This window comes from Meriones unguiculatus, chromosome 1, assembly GCF_030254825.1.
Source record: "Meriones unguiculatus strain TT.TT164.6M chromosome 1, Bangor_MerUng_6.1, whole genome shotgun sequence".
Classification (NCBI taxonomy): domain Eukaryota; kingdom Metazoa; phylum Chordata; class Mammalia; order Rodentia; family Muridae; genus Meriones; species Meriones unguiculatus.
In genome coordinates, this window is record NC_083349.1 from 109278528 (window position 1) to 109298224 (window position 19697).

Below are 19697 nucleotides of genomic sequence, written 5' to 3' on the forward strand. Positions count from 1 at the left end.
CATTCTTTTTCATCCTGGCAATTTTAGAAAGCAGGCACTTCTAAGTCTCGTTTTAGAGATAGCAACTGAGGCTCACAGTAGTTTTATGATTTGTTTAAAGTGACAAAGCCCGGCCTTTGATATTTCAAAGGTTTAGGTTCCTGACTACCACATACAATAGCTATTAAGTGTCACTGTATACAACCAGGCAGGTCTGGCCTACAGTTCAAAGGCTACATGTACTGTAAGGCAGCTATAAATGTGGCCCGCAAAGCTGAGGACTTACTTGAAACATTGCACAGTTTTCAAACCTGAACTTCATAGGTGTTACAAAATCAAGGGGTAGGACGTGCCTGTCTTCTCGATCTGCAGTTTCTGTATAGTCATGTTACCCCTGTTAAAATGGCTTCCAACTCCAAGGTTGTGCGCGTGCCTGGCGTGTGTACATGGGAGCCAGGTGTGCGCATAGCGTGGGCCCATGGAGAGCAGATGTTTCTTAGAGGCCGTTTCTAATTCTTAAGAGTTGCTTCTCGCCAGGGTCAGGCTAAACGCCTGGCACGGGGGCCTGTTCAGTAAGTGAAGGGGTGATGGTCAGACTTCCTTCTTCCGGGCCTTTGCTTCTGTACAGGAAAGATAGGAAGCAGTGTGCAGGTGCATTTCTAGAGGATTCACCATGTCAGAATCCCAGACCTCTCCCAGGACAGGCTGTGGTTGGATATGCTGTAGGCAGAAGAGTACTGTCGTGTGTACCATGAGGGTGGGTATGCAGAACAAGTCCCCTGGAGGAGAACCAGGAGAGGACTTCCGGGAGACCCCCAGAACTTCAGTGCCAATGGCAGTGCTGTGTATCTTCTGGCTTTTGATTTTTGCTTCTGTTTCGTGTGTGTGTGTGTGTGTGTGTGTGTGTGTGTGTGTGTGTTTCCTGATTCACAGTCTGGCCCCATTCTACCTTGCTTTCTGTCCCCCAGAAAGTCAGAGTGTGAAGCAGGAGTGCTCAGTCCACGTGCCCTTGGCCAGAACCAGAGCAGCTCTGCGGCTCAGGGGCTCTGACCTCTGCCCCATCTTGGTAGTTTTTTACCTTTGACCTCATCTATGTGTAGAATCCCTTTGCGTCATCCAAATTGGAATGCACCCTCTGCTCCTACATGGACTCAGACAGATGGCATAAAGTACCCTTCTGTGTCTTGTAGGCTGTCCCCGGAAGTCAGGGTCTACGTTTCCATCTCTGTAGCCCACACCCCGCACAGTACTCGGGATCTGGCTCTAACACTTAGCAGGCACTTCCTATGTGTCAATAATTGTTGCATGCATCAACTCAGTGAATCCACCAGGGTCCTGTGACTATTGTCCCCTTGAAGAGGGAAGGGCAAAAAACATCACAGAGGTCGCATAGCTTGCCCCAGGTCACACAGAAAGCACGTGGCAGGTCTGGGATTCAGTCCCAGGCATCGTGACTCCCTGAGTCAACAGTCTCAGGACCGCTTTTGGCCTGCCTTTCTGTTTGTTGTTTTGGAGGTGATGTTTCTTAGTCAGGGCATCAAAAAAAAAAAAAAAAAAAAAAACCTGTTTGCCAACTCAGGGGCAGAAGGTGGAATGCTGGTTACCATGGCAACCAAATCAACGGACTGTACCAGCTGCTGAGGCCTTGGAGGCAGAAGTTGTACTTGCTGGCAGGAGGAGGCTGGGTTGGCAATGGGGCAGTGTTTGAGGTACCAGATGCAGTGGGAGGACCTGGAAGAGTACCAGGTGGGTAGTGGGGTCACGAATTTGGTACAGAACCAAGAGCTTCCCAGCTCTGGAGGAACAAAGAGGAGGGAACTCTTGCCTGAAGCTCTGGAGTTTGCCAGGCCGGCAATGATGCCTCTTGCCTATGCTAAACTTGTATCCACGTGATTCAGACCAGCACCTTCAATCCTCTCACCCCATATCTCTTGCCCCAGAGCCAAAGGTTTGGCTGGGATTGGATTGAGTCGTAGGTCACCTCTCTGATTTGTTGCAGGCTCTGACGTTCCTGACGAGAAATGAGATTCTGTGGTGAGTAAAGATCCCGGTCCTCCTTTCCCTTTCCCCGAGCTGGGTTCTTTCCTGATACGGTTTCATGCTGGCCCCGAGGAAAATGAAGAAAGGGTTAGAAAGTGTAGGATGAGCCTGTTGGGGCCATTCACTGGTCCAGTGAAGTTGGAAGCATCATGGACACTCATTCTGCTCCCTGTCCCCTCTTCCTGCTGCCACCGTCCTCAGGCCTCCTTCCAGAGCCTGCTCTGTGCCAGATACAGTGGGAGCAGAGAATGTGTTCTCAAGCAGGACTCTGCCCCTTGGGAAAGCTCTTCACCAAAGACTTTTTCATCCAGAATGTTGATGTGACAAATAGCGTCACAGGGCATGGGACGACCGGGGTAGATGTCCTTGTGGCCAGGTGCTCAGCAATGCTGTGTGGTGTATCAGGAGCTTTCCAGAACACTTCTGAAGGAAGACAGTGAAGAAGGGAATGAGGAGACCATTTAGACCTTGCCCTGGACACACACACACACACACACACACACACACACACTTTGTCCTCATTGGCGCTTCTTGGACTGACCTGTCCCAAACACCACAAGCATTAGACTCTCCAGGCACAATAGAGGCAGCTAAGTAATGAAGAGCTTTGGAGACTGGGGACAATCTTGAGGTCCTGCTTCCTTTCCTTTTAAAAATGTTACTTATTTACCTTTTTCCCCCATACTGGTAATCAAAGCTAGAGTTTCACACGCGCTAGCCAAGGACTCTGCCACTGAGTCATACTCTGAACTCACTTTTCTACATAGAGAGGAAAAAATAAAAAATAAAAGGAAAAACTCCAAATGAGCTGCATCCTACTACTCACCTAATCCCTACTGATATTTTTCTAAGAAGTAACATATGCATGAAAAACTAAAACAAGAGGAAAAGAAACTTTTAAAATATGGCTAGGAAATTCAAATAGGACACAGGTTCTGAATGAAAAGCCCACGTCTCCGTTCTCTCCCGGGTGCCCTTCTTCCTGACTAAGCTCAGGCTGGCTCATTGTCGGCTTATCATCCAGGCTCCCAAGAGAACTGTCCAGGCACATATCATGAATCCCTCACCCACTTACATCACTGCTTCCTGTGCCTGCATCTCATTCGTTTTGTTCTGTGCCTTTGTCTTTTTTTTTTTTTTTTTCTTTTCTGAGTCGTCCTCTTTGCCAGTTTTTATATGAAGCATATAGAAGAAAGCCATTCATCTTTCCTCAGTGGCTCTGGCTCTTTCCCCCACTTTGATGAACTGTAATCCAATACCAGACCCTGTTGTGGATATTATTTAGCCTGTTGGGTGGTTGTGATGATGATGGTGAAGACTTTGGGAGAGAGAATATGGATGGCATTTCCTCTTGAGCATCATTCCCCCTATTTTCCTTTGCTCTGTGTGAGCCTCCTGAGGTCCTTGGAAGCAAGTAGTCCTTAGGGAGCCCTCTCTCACCTGAGCTGAACACCCAGGTCTTGAGCTGGCAACTTTCAGATCCTCTTCCCAGCCTACTCCCATCCCCATCAAAGGTGCTTATAATGGTTTGGATGTAAATGCGCTGGCAGGCTCGTGTGTTTGAACACCCCATCTCCTGCTGGGGATGCTATTTCAGGAGGTTATGGAATCTTTAGGGTGTGGGGCCTTGCTGCCGACAAATGTAGGGCTGTAGGAGCGGATCCCGAGGGTTGTGGAAACTTCTGTTTCCAGACTCTTTTTTTCCTGATCCACTGGGATTTGCTAGGCCTTCCCATAAGTTCCCCAGGACTAGAGACCCAACATCCCAGCTGCCCCAGCCACCATGTTCATCTCCACCATGAAGGGGGTTACACCTTTGAACCATGAACCAAGCAAACCCTCCTTCTCATAAGTTATTTTGGTAAGGTATTCTGCCAGAGCAATGAAAAAATACAGTGAATTTATGTAACTGGCCTGACAGAAATAAAAGATATTCTAATGAGACACTGTGTCCATCAGTCTATCAGACTATTCACAGAACAGAGCGCTAAGAAACGGGAATCTTCCCAGGAATCTCTTGCTGGAGAAGGAAAAGGTACCAGCTATAAGGTGAACCTGTCTCCGGGAAAGAGGTCTAACCACTTGTCAAGCCACTTGACAGGATGAGACTGGAACCCAGATAATGATGGGTTAGAGGTGGGTGGGACCCCACTTTGACCAGTTCTGCTGAGCTGTGCATGGGTGTGTATCCTCGGCTGTCTACCTGAACTTCAACCTTGCTGAACATGACCTGGAGAGCCGCTGGATCCCTTTTGTCCCTCTTCCCAGTGTGGCCATGTTGAATAAATCCTTTTCTATTTTCTACTATTGATTTGGCTCCTTTGATTGGCTTCTGAAGGATGAGGGGCCAAACCTTGCTCGGGGGAACAGTCTGTGAACCCCAAATTTGATGACACTTCCCCGTGGAAAAGGCGCAACTGTTGAAATGTTGCTAGGGAAAGCTGTGCGTCAGCTCAGACCTGTCCCACAAGCTCTCTTGAAGCATCTCCCAGCCCACTCTAGCTGGTGGCTCCATGCCTGAGCACAATAAGCCCAAGCCTCACTTTGGGTAGTTCCTGCCAGAAGGCTTTGGGCCCATGGAGAAGAGAGTTGGGCGGGCAGGGAATGTTGGGTACACTGCCTAATGAAGACATGGAGGACGTGGTGGATCAGCCCCTACTCTACATCTGTCTCCAGACTGCACACCTTCAAATAAGATGAACAAGAGCAGGGGGACAGAAACCCCAAGGTGGCAGGGTGATACTGGAGAGGGTCCTGCTCCCTCAGTAAAGGTGACACCCCAGCCAGAGGAGATCAGAGCCTGAGGAGCAGCTGAAGATATGGACGGCGACCTCAAATGATGAAGGTGCTCGGCTGCTGTGTTTCAAAATGAGAAAGACACTTTGACTTGGTCATTCGACTTGCATCATGATGGCCCAGGAAACAGATGCTGATTCACCCACCAGCAGGATTCCATCTTGAGTGGCCGGAGCCTTCATGGAGAATCTTAGAAGTATGATGTTCAAGATTACACGATTAAATCAGGAAAGCAAAGGGCAGGGAGCTTGCAGGAAATGAGCATCGCTTGTCTGTCCCCTCTACCAAAGGCATGTTTTTAAAAGAAGGGGAAAACACACACACACACAAAACATAGATGAGAAAGGCCAATGTAAGTATGAGAAGCACCAAGTAGATAGATTCTAAAACAGACTCAGTTGAGCAGAAAGCTGAAAGAACCCGATCTGCAGGGCCTGGAGTGACAGAATCAAAAGTCAGGAAGGCCTAGGGAGCTGAGAGCCTCGGAGGAGTCTATCCCCTGCCTATGATCCACTTGGCAGTCCTGCCCGCTCCAGTGGAAGACCAGCTCACCATCTGGATAGGAGTTCTATCCGGGCTGGCTGCTGGGCCCACCAAGCACAATGAAGAGCAAGGGCTCTCCCACTTAACCTTCAAAGCCTTGCTGTAAGTCTGACTTGAAGGCCAAGGACCTCTACACATCAACGGGGAAAAAAAGAGCACACATCATCCCACCATCGTGACATTTCAGAACTCGGAGAAAAAGGAAAGAGCTTCCACAGGGGAGGAAAAAAATACACAGTGGGTATAGAATCAGAACAGCTTTTGGCTTACATGGGAAGACATGAGCCTTTCAAAACTTCTAGGAAAAAGTTTCCAATCTAGAATAAAGTTCCTAGCTAAACTATCAATCAAAAATGTAGGTGGGATAACAATATTTTTACATGCAATTAAATAAAGGGTATACACATATCTGAGACAGCTTGCTGAGGATTTGATTATGAGCTAAAATTAGTAACCAAACACAAAAACACAGTGTCCAGAGAAGAAAGGATACTACCATAGGGGATGGAAAATTTAATTGCAAGGGTGGTAATTAGGAAAAGCTCAAGCAGGACAATGGAAACAGGCCTGGAGAACAATCGGCTCTTTCCAGAGCTGCTGAAAGTTTTGGTAGATAAACTAGTGGTAGGTTCACTGTAATCTAAGAAAAAGAAAACAAAGCAATGGTTAACTCTGGGAAAAACAAAAGGCTTTGCAAGGAAAAGAATGTAATCATGTTACACAGGGGAAATGAGCCATGAGCGATGCTTGACTAATAAATAAAATATAATAGCAATACGGTAAATACAGAATATCGATTCAGGCAAATTGTTTTAAATTGGGACATCGGGAAAGGAGACGTAGCCAGAGAAATAACTCCTCCCGTTAATAGGGACATGTCATAAGATAATGTCTGTAATGAAATGTTACTGACAAGTGAAAGCATTAGCATAGTACTTAGAAATGTTATATAAATATTAAGAAAAAAAACCAAGAGAAATAATAAGTTGTTTGTAAAATGCCCCTGGAGAACAGGATAGATAAGTATGGATACAGAATATAAGTCATCCTGACCGTAGGCTGTGTAGTGCTTATGTTTTTAGCCTGTTGCCGTGTGTTGCTTTGGAAAACTAGACTGAGGGCTGGGAGAAGCTACTGACTTCTGGAGTAAGGGATGGCTGGTCATACACGCAGATGCAGGACGAATCCTGGAAGGGAAGAAGACCTGCTGCAAGCCAACCAGCTTGTCAGAGGCATCCAGGGTCTTGAACATGTCTGAGTTAGGGGTGCATCACAGCTAAAGGAAGGAAACAGCTTCGACACTGATCCATGCATGGGCTCAGAAAGTGCTTAGTTCTAGTTCTAAGGGAGAAAGGACCATTATGAGCCACGATGGTCAAGTTAGACTACACCAAGCCCTGGTCACTTTTGAACAGTTTTTCTTAAGTGGACTCAAAGATGGTCCAGGTGAATGGTGGTGGTCCACTGGTAAAAAAAAAAAAAAAAAAAAAAAAAAAAAATGGGGAAGGCAGTGATCTGGATAAGATGTCTCACCTCTTCTCCACATGAATAAGCACATAATGGGTTACCAGATCCACATACACTGTGACGTGAGCCCTGGTCCACTTGGCTCAGGCTGAGCCCTTTAGATGAATCCATGACACTTGGAATCTCTGGGTTAAGGATGGGTTGAAGCATCGTTTCCAGCCCCTGCTCAGGCTGATTCATCCATCTGTCCTTCCTTCCTTCCTTCCTTCCTTCCTTCCTTCCTTCCTTCCTTCCTTCCTTCCTTCCTATTGGGGACTGACCATGGGGAAACCCACAGGCTAGGCAAATGCTCTCTATGAAGCCACTCTTTTGTGGCTAAGCCACACTAGGTAAACTTAGAATCCTGGAGAGTCCCCAGACATTCCAGTCTCCATCTCCTGATCTACCTATCAGCCACTGGAGTTCCCTGGGAAAACTGTGGAATATTGCAAGTTTTCTTCCTGGGAGCCAAGAGCCTGGGTTGAGGCTCAGCTCTGCTACTTTCTAGCTATGTGATTGGGCCTCGGTTTCCATGCTATGAAACAATGTGAGGGGGGATTCAGGGCCCAATCTTACAAAGCCATCATTAGGCCAAGGAGATAACGTGTCATGGTGTGAGCACTATACACTCAGCTCAGGCTGAGCACACACAGCTGTTGCTACTGCTCCATTATTTCTTGTCTGCAAATGAGGAAACTGGCTCAGAGAAAGACAGTGAGGGGTCTTTCCTGGGGGTCACACAGCTTGGAAATGAAAATCTGTATGTTTGGGCTAAAGAAGGGCTGTTTATAAATATCTGTGGGCTATACCATAAGGCGATAGGCTATTGGCCTACGGGATGAAGGAGCCCAGACAGCTGAGCCCAGGTGGGGACGAGAGGCTTACACTAAATCTCTGATCTTGGTCTTGCAGGTCCAGGAGAACTGTCAGAAAGCTTTGTAGAACCTGTGTGTTGTTCTGGGCTTGAATAAGAACCCCGAAGACAAGCAGGGTACAGACCCATTTACAAATTCCTGCAGAATTTTAACAGAGAACTCCAACTGAGACTCACTAAACTAAAAAGTCAGAGGCAGTGGATGATAGGGTGTCAGAGAGGGGAACAGACTTTCAGAGTCACAGATACCTGAGTGCAAGGACCCAGACAGGGGAGTCACCAAAACACTCATTTCACATGGGAAACTGAGGCTGTGGGTTGTGAGGCTGTGGAGAATCTGAGGTCCAAGGTCACATGGAGAGGTAGCTCTCAGCAAGGCAGACTGTGAGCCCTTCTCTTGTCTCAGAGCCAAGTGTGGAAGCAAGCCACACCCAGGCTGCCTGGCTGTTGGCAGGCTGAACGTGTGAGTTTCTCAAATGGCCTTGACTTTTGAGTCCATTAGTGATTAATTCAGAGCTCCATTTCAAGCTGGCTGATCCATATTTGGAGGAGGAGAACATTCTGTGGCAGCCGAGATGCGGCCGTGATTCATCTGTGGACAGCTGGTCCCTGTGGCTGTCTGGGAAGGCATGGAGCCTGGGCAGGGCCTGGTGCAACATCCTTGCCCAATGTGTGGAGATGGGTGCACCGGGCCCCTCTCCTGGGGTGGGGGTGGAGGTGTAGTGGACCCCTCAAGGGGAGACATCACAACTCAAATAACCCCATTTTAGGGCTCAGTCACCCACCCTTGTTTCTTCCCAGTTATATGACCTTGGGCATACTAGGTAAACTCCCTAAGCCTCAGTTTACCCATCCACAAAGAGTTTACTACACCGCTCCCACAGGGACCATTGGGAAGATGTTAGGAGGGCGACATGTCTGAGTATGCCTAGGGTACAGTGTGTGGTCAGAAGAAGGTTGGTGACAACTGCAGGTCTTCCCAGAACACCTTCTCTGGGCTTCTGGGCAAGAGCTCTGGTGTCTGCAGCTCACGTTTTAACACCCACAGCCATGTGACATTGGGCAAGTCAGAATCAACCTCCTGTTTCCTCTAAAGGAGTGGCCCCTGCCTTGCTGGGTCCTCGCTATGGCACAGACGGAAGAGAGGTCACCCTATGTACACACGGCCAGCGTGTGTCGACAGGAGGGCTTAAACCTAGTGAGGAGCTGGGGAGATGCTCAGTTGCTTTAGTGCGCAAGCTTGATATCTGAGTTCAGTCCCCAGGGCCTCTGTGGAAATGCTAAGCAGTGCTTTGACTCAAGGGTGGAGACACAGAGACAGAATCGCCACAGCTCCGTGGCCAGGTTGCCTAGCCGAGATCTGGGTTCAATGAGAGGGATGAAAAGTGGCAGAAAGAGACAGAACACCCACCCACCTCTGAACTCCATGGGCACAAGTACATGGATTCTTAGCCCCCGTCCCAAACTCCCCCATTCCACACCTAGCAAAATGTAGACTTTTTTGGCTGGTCATGATGGCCATGACACATGCTAGCACTTTAAAGGCAGGGGCAGGGAAATCTCTATGAGTTCAAGGCAAGCTTGGTCTGTATAGTGAGTTTTAGGCTAGCCAGGGCTACATAGTGAGACCCTTTCTGAAAAAAAGAATGAAGGAAGGAAGGAGAGCAGGAAGGAAGGAAGGAAGAAAGGAAGGAAGGAAGGAAGGAAGGAAGGAAGGAAGGAAGGAAGGAAGGAAGGAAGGAAGGCCTGCAGCAATTCTAACAGCGTTAATGACAAAATGCTCTCTTTGCCTGTGACTGCCTGCCCCTGCTCCTTTAGAGGTAGCAGGGATAGAACCTCTAGCAGGAATGGCTTTCCTTCCTGTTGATCTGAGGTGACCCTTCCCATCCCACACCTTCTAGAATTCTCTCCCAACCTTCTACACCCTGCTTTTTGGCTCCCCCTGAATACTTACAGAGAACCTCTGGGGAGAGTTCAGGGTCCCTTACTAGATCGACAGGGTCATGCCTCCCTCCCCTCTCGCCCCCATCTCCAAACCTTGGTCCACCTCCCATTTGCCAGGCCTTCCCAAGTCAGCACAGAGCCACTGAAAAGGAACTGCCTCCCATTGGACGGCCAGGAATGGAACCCACATCTATGGTCTCTGCTCTCACACTTAGTAGGGGAGGGAAAGGATTTGTCTGCCTCATTAGTCAGCATCCTGGGAGGACGAAGACAGCATCCTCAGCTTCGGTTCTGGGAGGTGATGGAGGATGGGGAACCACTGCAGGGGCTGTGGGAGGCATCTAGACAACAACCATTCCTGCCCAGGGCCTGAGGTGCCCCTGTGTGGGCTGAAGCTGCTGCCGGTGGTGTCCTGGAAGGACAGACTCAGCTGAGAGCTGTGCTAAGGTTGTGAGGACAGGGGAGACAGATCCTAACTGTTCTCTCACACCCTCCAACTTCCCGATGGGGCTTCCCCGGGGCTCAAGCCCATTTGGAAGGTTGGAGGCCAGCGAGCTGGTGGCAGTGGGGTGGACACTAGCCTCCCAGAGTGCAGAGCTGCGCATTGTAGGCGAACAGACCTTGGCTTGTTTTTTCCCTACTTGTCCATGACTGACACAGGGTGCTTTCCTAGTCAGTGAGCTAAAAAAAGGAGCAGAAGGTGGCTCGTCATTCTCTTGTTGTCGGACAGTGGCCTGGCCTCTCCCTCTACCCCTGATTCTCTAGTCACAAAATCGTGCCTGGATTCTACACCTAGTCACAGGGCCCTAAATCCCACTGACTGAAAATTCACCTGTGTTTATCTGGGGGATGTCAGTGGAGAGACTGTGAGTTAGTCGCTCCAGAAGCTGAATTAAATTGCTAGTTCCTGGTATTCCGCTGAGATTAGAGTTTTGATGCACGAGAAAGGCAGAACGGGAAAGGAGTGGAGGGGAGAAGGATAATTTTGAAGCAAAAGGAGGATCTTGAGAGAGGCTGGAGGGCTGCTGAGATGACTTAGCAAGCAGGGTATTTGCTGCCTGGAAACCGGGGTCAGATAACTGGGACATGCAAGGCATAAGGAAGAACAAGCTTCCAAAAGTTGCTTCTAACCTCCTCATGCATGTGTGCATGTGTGAATGCGTGTGTGTGTGTGTGTGTGTGTGTGTATGCGCGCACACAGGCACACACGAAATAAAAATGCAATGGTAATAACTAAAAAGAAGGCTGAGAGAAAGTCTGAGTGACATGAGAATGCTTCCTCTTTTATAATCTAGCCCTGAACACACACACACACACACACACACACACACACACACACTTCACTTACATTGAGTTTGCATCACAAAAGAGCTATTGATGGCTCCTTTTTCAAATGATGAAGCCAAGACTCAGAAACATTAAGCAAGTCACCCAAGACCACACAGCCTTGCTGGATCTGCTGTCCGCCCCCTCCTCCACTGGCTGCCACAGTCGCCGGCCTTGTAGTCCCAGGAGCCTGCTTGTGGGCAGACCCTACTGTCCAGGATGGGGTGAGAACACAGGCTAAGGGTTTGTCCTCTCTTGGCCTGGGGCAGGATTCCTTCTTATTGTCTGCTCAGTGGCCATCCAGCCACATCCTGCTGTCTGTCATTTACAAAGTTCTGTCTGCCTACTGATAAAAGAGAGGCATGATAAAGGCAAGAGGTAAGCTGCTCAGCTTTTCAGTCTCTGGGGACCACTTGCTGCCAGCTGTCTAGCTTGGCTGTCAGGCTTCCCAGCTGTCAGCACACGGACTTTGAACCCAGCTCCTGTGTTCACCAGGTAACCTCTTATCTCCATGCTGAGGATGGAACTATCTGGATATCCAAGAGAGAACTAAGATGTCTCCATCCGTTCCGGAGGGTCAGGAAGGAGCCATGACAGAGTCCTGTCAGCTCTGACATCTGGGAGTGAACACCATGGAGTTTGGTGGTCCATGTGACACAGCATAGCATAGCCACTCACCTTTCCTCATCCCCAGGTCGTTTTCATACCCCCACTTCGAACATGAGAGGATTGGGGGATGTGTCCTGTTCCATGTCAGGAGACTTAGTCTCCTCCTCTGAATGAGACATCCCTACACACGCCAGCAGGGCACTCCACAGCCCTTTTTTCCCATGTGACCACTATGCCCCTCTTCTTTCTCCTCAGCATCCATGACTCCTTTCTGAAGCTCTGCCCCTCGGGCAAGCACTACAAGGAGGCCACACTGACCACGGACCAGGTCAGCTCCCTGCCGGCTCTGAGGGTGAGTCCAGGATGGGGAGGGGCTGGAGGTGTGGAAAAATGAGCCTTCCATGATGAGGGTTAAGGAGTATCAGCTGGTACCCTCACTCCCAAGGGCTCTGGGATTTACAGGCAAAGGGTCCATCAGGATGTGGCCTTCAAATACTTCTCACACATGTCTATCTGTCCCCCTTGGTTATCAGACCTGGCCAGACAGGTGACCATTGCCCTCTCTCAGGTGAGGCCAACCCAGCCAGATCCATGACAGTTACCTCAGGTCTCACAGTTGGAGGCTCAGCTGGAGGCTCTCCCTGGCCTGCTCACAGGCCTCCCACTCCTAAGCCTCCCAGGCCCTTCTGAGCCTCATCTTGTGATCCACCCTTTGCGGCTTACCACACTCCACCTCTCACTGACCCCGAGACCCTTGCACCATCTCATTCCTTCTGCTGTCCTTTGTACCCCAACTGAGTGTGTGGGGTTCCACACAGAGCCACGAGAGGCCTTATGGAAGGTGGCTTTTGCCCTCCCTGTCTTTTGTTGATGCCACTTTAGGAGACATTGCTCTTATGGAGGGACAGAGAGTTTTCTCAGGTTCTGCGAGAAGCTAGGGGAAGACAGGTGTGGATCCTGAAGGCTGTCCCCTTGCCTGCCTTTGTCCATTCCCTGGTGTTTACAGGGAAGAGAAACACTCTGATTTCAGCTCTTCCAGTAATTCTTCATCCATCTATGTGTCCATCCATCTGTCCATCCGTCTGTCCGTCCATCCATCCACCCAGCCACCCTTCCATTCATCTGTCAACCTGTCTGTTAGTCTAACCAAGCTTCCATCCATCCTTCCATCCCTGTTGCCAACCTCCCTAAGCCAGGGCTGCCTTCAGGGCTGCCTAAGCCTTGTGCAGCCATCAATGGCTTTGAATGAAGTCCCTCACATAACCCTAACCTTTCCTGAAGCAGCACCAGCTTTCTTCCTTGTTTATGTTTATCGGTTTGTGGAAGTTTGGTTTTGGCGTTGTGGTGTGTGTGTGGCTCTTGAGAATGAAGAGGGAAACTGCACAGGGGATGATTTTTGATTGTATCAAAGGCTGGACATACCAGCAGGAATAACCTGCCCATTTCCCTCTGGCTTTCTCTACTTGACCATAGCTGAATCCTACACTACCTGTCCCAGGACAGGACGGACAGGCAGGTATGTGCACGTACAGATGCACACTCTGCTCTTGTGGAGCGTGCTCAGTTTCTTCCTCTGTAAAATGGGGGGAGCAGTGGGGTGACCCAGCAACCTGCCGCTCTCAGCAGGACCCCCAAACCTCTTAGGGACAGTGGCTTGAAACTTTGTTGTGGAAAGGCCCCACCTTCCCCCAGGGCAGCCCGGCCACACCCAGAGCTACGCAAGAAAAGGACTCCCCAGTCACTCTGAGGTTTTAGTTAAAACTTGTCCGTGGTTTGTGAGAGACAGTCACGGCTCCCAGACTTCCTTATGCGTCGGCACAAAAAGATGCTTTCTAATAGTCAAAACTGCCCAGGGAAGGAGCTCCCCACCACCAAAAGGGGCCAACCAGGACATGCCAGCAGGCCCTTGGCAGGGGTATTCTGGCATCTACTTGGTACCAAAGGGAGCCTGGACTACATGCCTTCTCTGATCTGTAGTTCTGGCTCTGCGGTGGGTCTCGTTCTCTTTGGGATCATCCTCCACACTGTGTCCTCGACTTTATTCCAAAACTGAAGTTTATTTGGAGCAGGGACTAGAGATACCAACTTTCAATTTTTCCAAGTAAGGACATTTAAAAAAAAATGTGTCACCCATAATCACAATCAGTTCACTTAAAAAATAAGTTAATTTTAGCCAGACCTGATAATGCATGCTGTAATTCCAGTGCTTGGAAGCTGGAAACAAGGGGATTGGGAGTTCAAGGCCAGCCTGAGTTACATGAAACCCTGTCTCAAAACAACAATACAACAACAACAAAAAAAATTAATTGAGTAAAACACACACACACACACACACACACACACACACACACACACACACACAATCATTTCATCCCAAAAGCAAGAACCTTGTTTTTTTTAGTGGTGGTGGTAGTGGTGGTAGTTTTTTTTTTTGCATTTGTTTGTTTCTCACTTTTTGTCTTAATCTTTTTCCCTTTGTCATCTGTTCTAACAGCCATGTCACTGTCCTCCTGCTGGACTTAAAGCTGTACTCTTGTCCCCTTCTGTATCTCCCAATCTTGGACAAGCAGCAGCCTTGCAGCCCAGGGATGGGAGCCTTGTGATTCACACCACCCAGAACCTTTCCTGTGATAGGAAAGGCTTAGAGAAGGGGTCCCAGCAGACTGTAGGGAGTGGTGTAGCGTGGTTAGGGGATTTGAATGGTCTATGAAGAGTGAAGTTTTGTTTTCTGGCTTGTTTGTTTCATCATGGAAAAAGCAGACTCGTGATTTAGGGAGCAAGGCCCGAGAAGGTTCCGGGTAGCAGAGATAACCGGAAAAGCCTGTGGACAAAGGCTCCTACTGGTTGGGACACTGTGCCCCTTTTCCACGTGGGGTTTTATGCTCTGTTTGTCTTCTGTATTTGATGTCTTTAAAAGTCAATTAGCTCAATGTTTCTCTTCCTGTAAATAATGATCTTGCTTTCTGTAAACACTGTGAGTGTGGCATGGCGTGACTGAGGTTTCTGGTTTCCCGGCCCAGTGTCTTTGTGTCCACCTGGGATGGCTGCGGGTGGCAAAACCTGACCAAAGAAAGAGTGGTCTGAAAGGGTGGGGAAAAGGCTTATACCCTAACCAGACCATCTCCAGCCTCTCCCCGCCCCCTCCCATCCCAGCTCTCTAAGGAGACATTAGATGGCTGTCTGAAATCTCAGCCTTTGACCTTCTTCTGGAGGTGTTTAGCTCTCACCGCCCCCTTCCCCATGACATCCCATGTCACCCCCACTCCCGTGACTCCCCAGTGTAGCGATTGGATGATTTAAAGTAAAGGAACATTTGGTGTTGCATAGTCAGTAGTAGTTGTTATTTTTAATAAAATGCTTGCAGCAGGCTACTTTACTGAGAAAAGAAGTTTATTGAGTTCAATTCCGGAAGCTGCAGGCTTCAGTGAAGGGCCTCCCCTTGGCTGGGGGTCACATGGATCCCTCTGTGCTTGTGTGGTCTCTTTCCCTCTCCTTTTAAAGCCTCTAGAATTCACTCACAAGGGCCCCACCAGAATGATTTTATCTGATCCACTCACTTCCCCAAAGCCTCTCTTCTGGGCTCTGCAGTGCGATTGGTTTTCTACCATCTCAGTACCATTAAGATAAAGCTTTTGGGGAGCAAGCTCCTTCAGTGATCAGAGACGAGGGACAACTGTATCCAAACCGTTAGAGGGTGTTTCTATCAGAGCTGAGCTGAGAAGTAAAATGTGGAGAGTTTTTTTTTTTCCTCTGCACATTTTTGTTGTTATTTTTTCTGGCTATGATAATTGCTTTTGTTTAGTTTTCTTTGTAACACATCATTAACTCATCACCGAGGCTCTACCAATTGTTTAACTCTCCAAGAGTGTTCAGCAGGGGGATTTTCTGTACACTCTATTTCCTTCGGGAAGTTTTCCTTGGCGCCTTATAATTGCTTCAGTCGGGACAGAGTTGCGCTTTGACCCCAGAACATGTCAGCATCCTAGGTAACACAGCTTCCTGAGCCATTCAGGGTCTTTCCACACCTCATTTGGACTGCATATGTCTCCCTCCACTCCCCTTCCTTTGGTGGGACACCTCCTTCAGTTAAGGGTTTGACCTCTCCACACATCTGAACATGTCCTTGTTTTCCCTACACACTCGACTGAGCATTTGGATGAAATTGGGTTATAGATTGGAAACCATTTTTCTTCAAGAAGTATTGCTTGACTACAGTTTAGCTCTCATGTTTGTTAGTGAGAAATACAAAGCCTCTCTGTTTTATGTGTGTGTGTGTGTGTGCAGTGTGTCCTTTTGTTGTTGTTTCTTTGTTCACTTTTAGTTTCTTTCTAGACACTTGCTCATTCATTGGCTTCATGGTGTTGGGGTTACAGCCATGCCTGGCTTTTTAACACAGGAGCTGGGGATTCAAACTCAAGCGTACATGTTTGCAGAGCAAAGAACCCATAGCCACTGAGCCATCTCCGAACCCTCATCTTGTATGTGATAGACTCTTTCACTGGTCTGGGACTCATCCATAGGTCTAGGCTGGCTGTCCCTCAAGCTCCAGATGTCTGTCTCCACCTCCCCGGAGCCAGGAGTATTACAAGCAGGACCACCATGCCTGGCTTTTTGACGTGGATTCTGAGACTCAAACGCAAGGCTTCATGCTTGCTTTCCAGACTCTGCCGTCTCTCCAGCCCTTATCTTTTCTTTCTAGGCTTCTTCAGCTTTTACCTTTCAACCACAATGAGTTTTTCACTCTTCCTTTTAAGTATTTGATTTCCAGGAGCCTGTTTGTGTTCTCTGCCTCTTCCTTTCTTGAGTAACACCCTCCCACTTTCCCTAAATGCACTATCTTCTCTCATCTCCCCTTTGAGGTACTTTTTGCCATTTGCTGCTGGGAGTCCTTGCCTTTCATGCCAGAGGCCTTCCCTTGGATATCTGGTAATTATTTTCTCATAATGAAGAGTGCAAATGGTTGCCAAAAAACTGTTTCAAAGCTTGAGCCTGTGGGTGGTGTCTGTCAACTGGAGTGCCAATGGAGAGTGAGCAGAAGGGGCCATTTTTTGAGGATTCCCTAGAAACACTGGAGTGTTCTGTGAGCCAGCATCCTAGAGCCAAGTTGAGAAGCAGGCTGGATGCATCTGAGTTTGACGTTTGTTCAGTTCCCAGTCCTTAATGGAGTCTGCTGTCCCCCAGAAAGGCGCTGATTGGCTCTCATAAGAGAAAAGCCCCCCATCTTTGGTAAGGCTGCAGACAGGCAGTGCCTCAGCATGCAGCACAGAAGGCTCCAGAATTCTAGATGCTCTGAAACCCTTGCCACCAGCCTTCCATGTAAGATGCCTCTTTCCCAGCACCACCAGGGTGTGCAGACACAGAGGCTATAGAGAGCAGGCTGTTGTCACTTCTCCCATTGTGATCTCAGGTCCTGATTTCTTGTCTCTCTCTACTGGTCACTTACAGCTCATTCATCCATTTCCCAGCAGGTGTGCCTGCTGACTGCTGTTCTCCTCTTGTGTTCTGCATTTGTTTGTATCTCCAAGAAATCCCTTTATTTCCATTGCAGTGAGTGCCAGAGGGCATGAGGTTAGGTGCAAGTGTTTGCTGCTCCTGGGTAAAATAAAAGGGCACAAATGCCAACCTTCCTGTCACCCCAGCATCTCCCACACATGGCAGCCATCTCACCAATCTTGGTCTTTTCCTTCCCACTCAGCACCTGACAAACGCTCCATTTGGTTGCTGCCGTCAGAGACCCGTGCCTGAACAGCATCCTCACACCAGACACCCAGCAGGGCAACAGTGTCCTCCCTCACCTCCAGGAAGGCTCTGCCCAAGCATTCCCAGGGAATGGTGATGCTCTGCTTTCATTATGGAGAGGAGGAACCATGGTTGAGAGACTCTGTGTGTGTGTGTGTGCACGTGTGTGTGTATGTGTGTGTGTGTGTGTGTGTGTGTCTGTGTAGAATGCCTGGTACAGAGGGGTGAGCAAGCACCCTTCTCACTCATTGCAAGTAGAATATTAACCTCTGGCAGCTGGCTGTGCACCAGTTGCAGTTTCTAGCCTTACAGAGCCTCTTGTTGGGGGAGCTTTGGGAAAAGAGAGGAGCTCACCAGACCCCCTCTTTACAGAGCTCTGATTCTAGATCCTAGTGTCCAAACCTGGGACCCCAGTAGTCTTACAGAGCCATTGTGGGTGTGGACCCTCATAGACAGATCTAGCCAGAGGCCTTAGATGTGCTCCACCGTTGTTCTTCTCTACTTCTCAGGCCAAGGGAAAGGATTCCTGGGGGGCCATGAATGTCTCAGGGTGATGCACCCTCCCCTCCAAAGGATCAGGGAGACTTCTTAATACATCCTGGGACTAGGCCAGGGCAATGGCTGAATACTCAGAGAATCCCTGGTGCACCCGCTTGGATGGATGGATGTCTACCCTGAGATAGGCTAGGATGTCTGGCCTAACAAAAACTGCCACATAAGTGGCAGTCTCCTTTCCTCCTCCTGAGCCCCGAGCTGGAAGTGGCCTTTGGGTCCCCGGGCTCCTTTTCCATGGGAGATGGCACAGGTGTGAGTGATTCCTTCAGTCTGGGGGAAGTTGGGTGGGAGGGAGGCAGTGCCTACACGCCCAGGGTCTCCCTGACTGACTATTTAGCAATCAATTCGCTCACAACTACATCACGCCTGCCAATGTGCTTGCACCTCCTGAGGCAGAGGGGCCCTTCAGGAATGAAGAAGACCACATTGGCACGTGAGAAGGGACACATAGGATGACAGCCCCCCTCTGCCTCTCCTCCTCCCTGCTCCCGAGCCTAGGCTTTATCCAAGCTCTGTCCTCAGAACTCCTCCACACCCTGAAGAAACACATCATCAGAGGGTCCTTAGATGAAGAGCCACTTCCTAACACCTAGGACAGCCCCAGGAGTGCTACTGTCATCCAGTGAGCTCAGTGGCAGCAGGAGGGGACAGCTGGGCCTGGTAATAATCCTCAGACTGTATTTAGGCCACTGTCCTGAGCCCCCCTCATCCTCTCCTATTTTTTTCTGGTGTGCTATAAAAATAAATAAATTTAAAGCAGCAACAGATTGGATGGGAACAACAATCCCAGTGCCTAGCCCCATATGGCTGCCCACTGTCCTGGGTCACATCCTGTGAGTTGTTACACAGGCTGCCTAATTTGAGTCTCTCACACTCTCTAGGCACTTGTGCGTCTCCCTATCCTACAGACAAGGAAACTGAGCAGTCAGAAGCCCCACCCACACCATCTAGTCCCCCAGATACAGGAACACAAGAATCCCATTTGCTTTCCCACATCTACGGAAGATGGCCCCAAAGCGAGTGTGTGCATGTGTCTGTTGAGAGCAGGAAGCAGGACGGGGAAGTTTCTGGCTTGGGTGGCTGATGACAGATTCTGCAGGATGCATCCTGTTTCAGGTCACATTTGGGCGTCTGAGTTGGTGGGGCTGGTTCTCTACGCAGTTCTCTGCAAGGTCCCTTCTGCCCTTTAGCGCCCAGTCTCTCTGGCTCCTGGGGCAGGCCTGGGAATTGTCTGATTACCAAGTCCCCAGACTGGGCTCCACCCCTAGTCCCCAGACTCCTGAGTGGGGCAAATGTTCCACTGAGAAAAAGGAGAGAACAAAGAGCCGGCGGGACTCCCAGGCTCCCACCCTGAAGCCCCACCTCCAGGGGCCTGAGGTCACTTGGAGCTTTTCGCCCATCCAAGACAAGCAGCTGGATCTCAGAGATAAATAAATACTAGAGGTCGACCAGAGACCCACTGCCTCTCCAAATGGTGCCCGGAATCTCTGTTCTCTGCTCCCTCAAGGGCTGCAAAGCATCTGTCCACCAGGCAGAGCTCAGGCCAGCTGGCTGCTCCAGCCCGAGGCTCCTACCATCCTGAAACCTGAGCCATGCCCAGCAGGGTGTAACTCGTTTAATCTGCAGGATAACTTCGAGGAAGAAGTGGTACCCTCCTTTTGCAGCGGGGAAGATCAAAGGGGTTAAGCAGCTCATCAGTCCGAAGCAGAACCAAAGACAGCAGTCTAGGCCTCCAACTCTTGATCCCCAAGGCCCCACCCGCCTGGCCCCAGTGGGAGGGTCCAGG

At 49.4% G+C, this 19697-nt stretch overlaps 1 protein-coding gene across 1 annotated transcript in view; it reads left to right on the forward strand.

Annotated features, from left to right (window-relative positions):
- The first annotated feature begins 1585 nt into the window (after window positions 1-1585).
- Window positions 1586-19697, forward strand: part of Cib4 (calcium and integrin binding family member 4) — a 53796-nt gene continuing 35684 nt past the window's right edge. Inside the window, exons 1-3 of the mRNA XM_021635475.2 lie at window positions 1586-1725; window positions 1979-2013; window positions 11873-11969. Coding sequence (XP_021491150.1) covers window positions 1672-1725; window positions 1979-2013; window positions 11873-11969 — 186 coding nt within the window. The 5' untranslated portion in view covers window positions 1586-1671. The remainder of the gene's footprint in view (window positions 1726-1978; window positions 2014-11872; window positions 11970-19697) is intronic.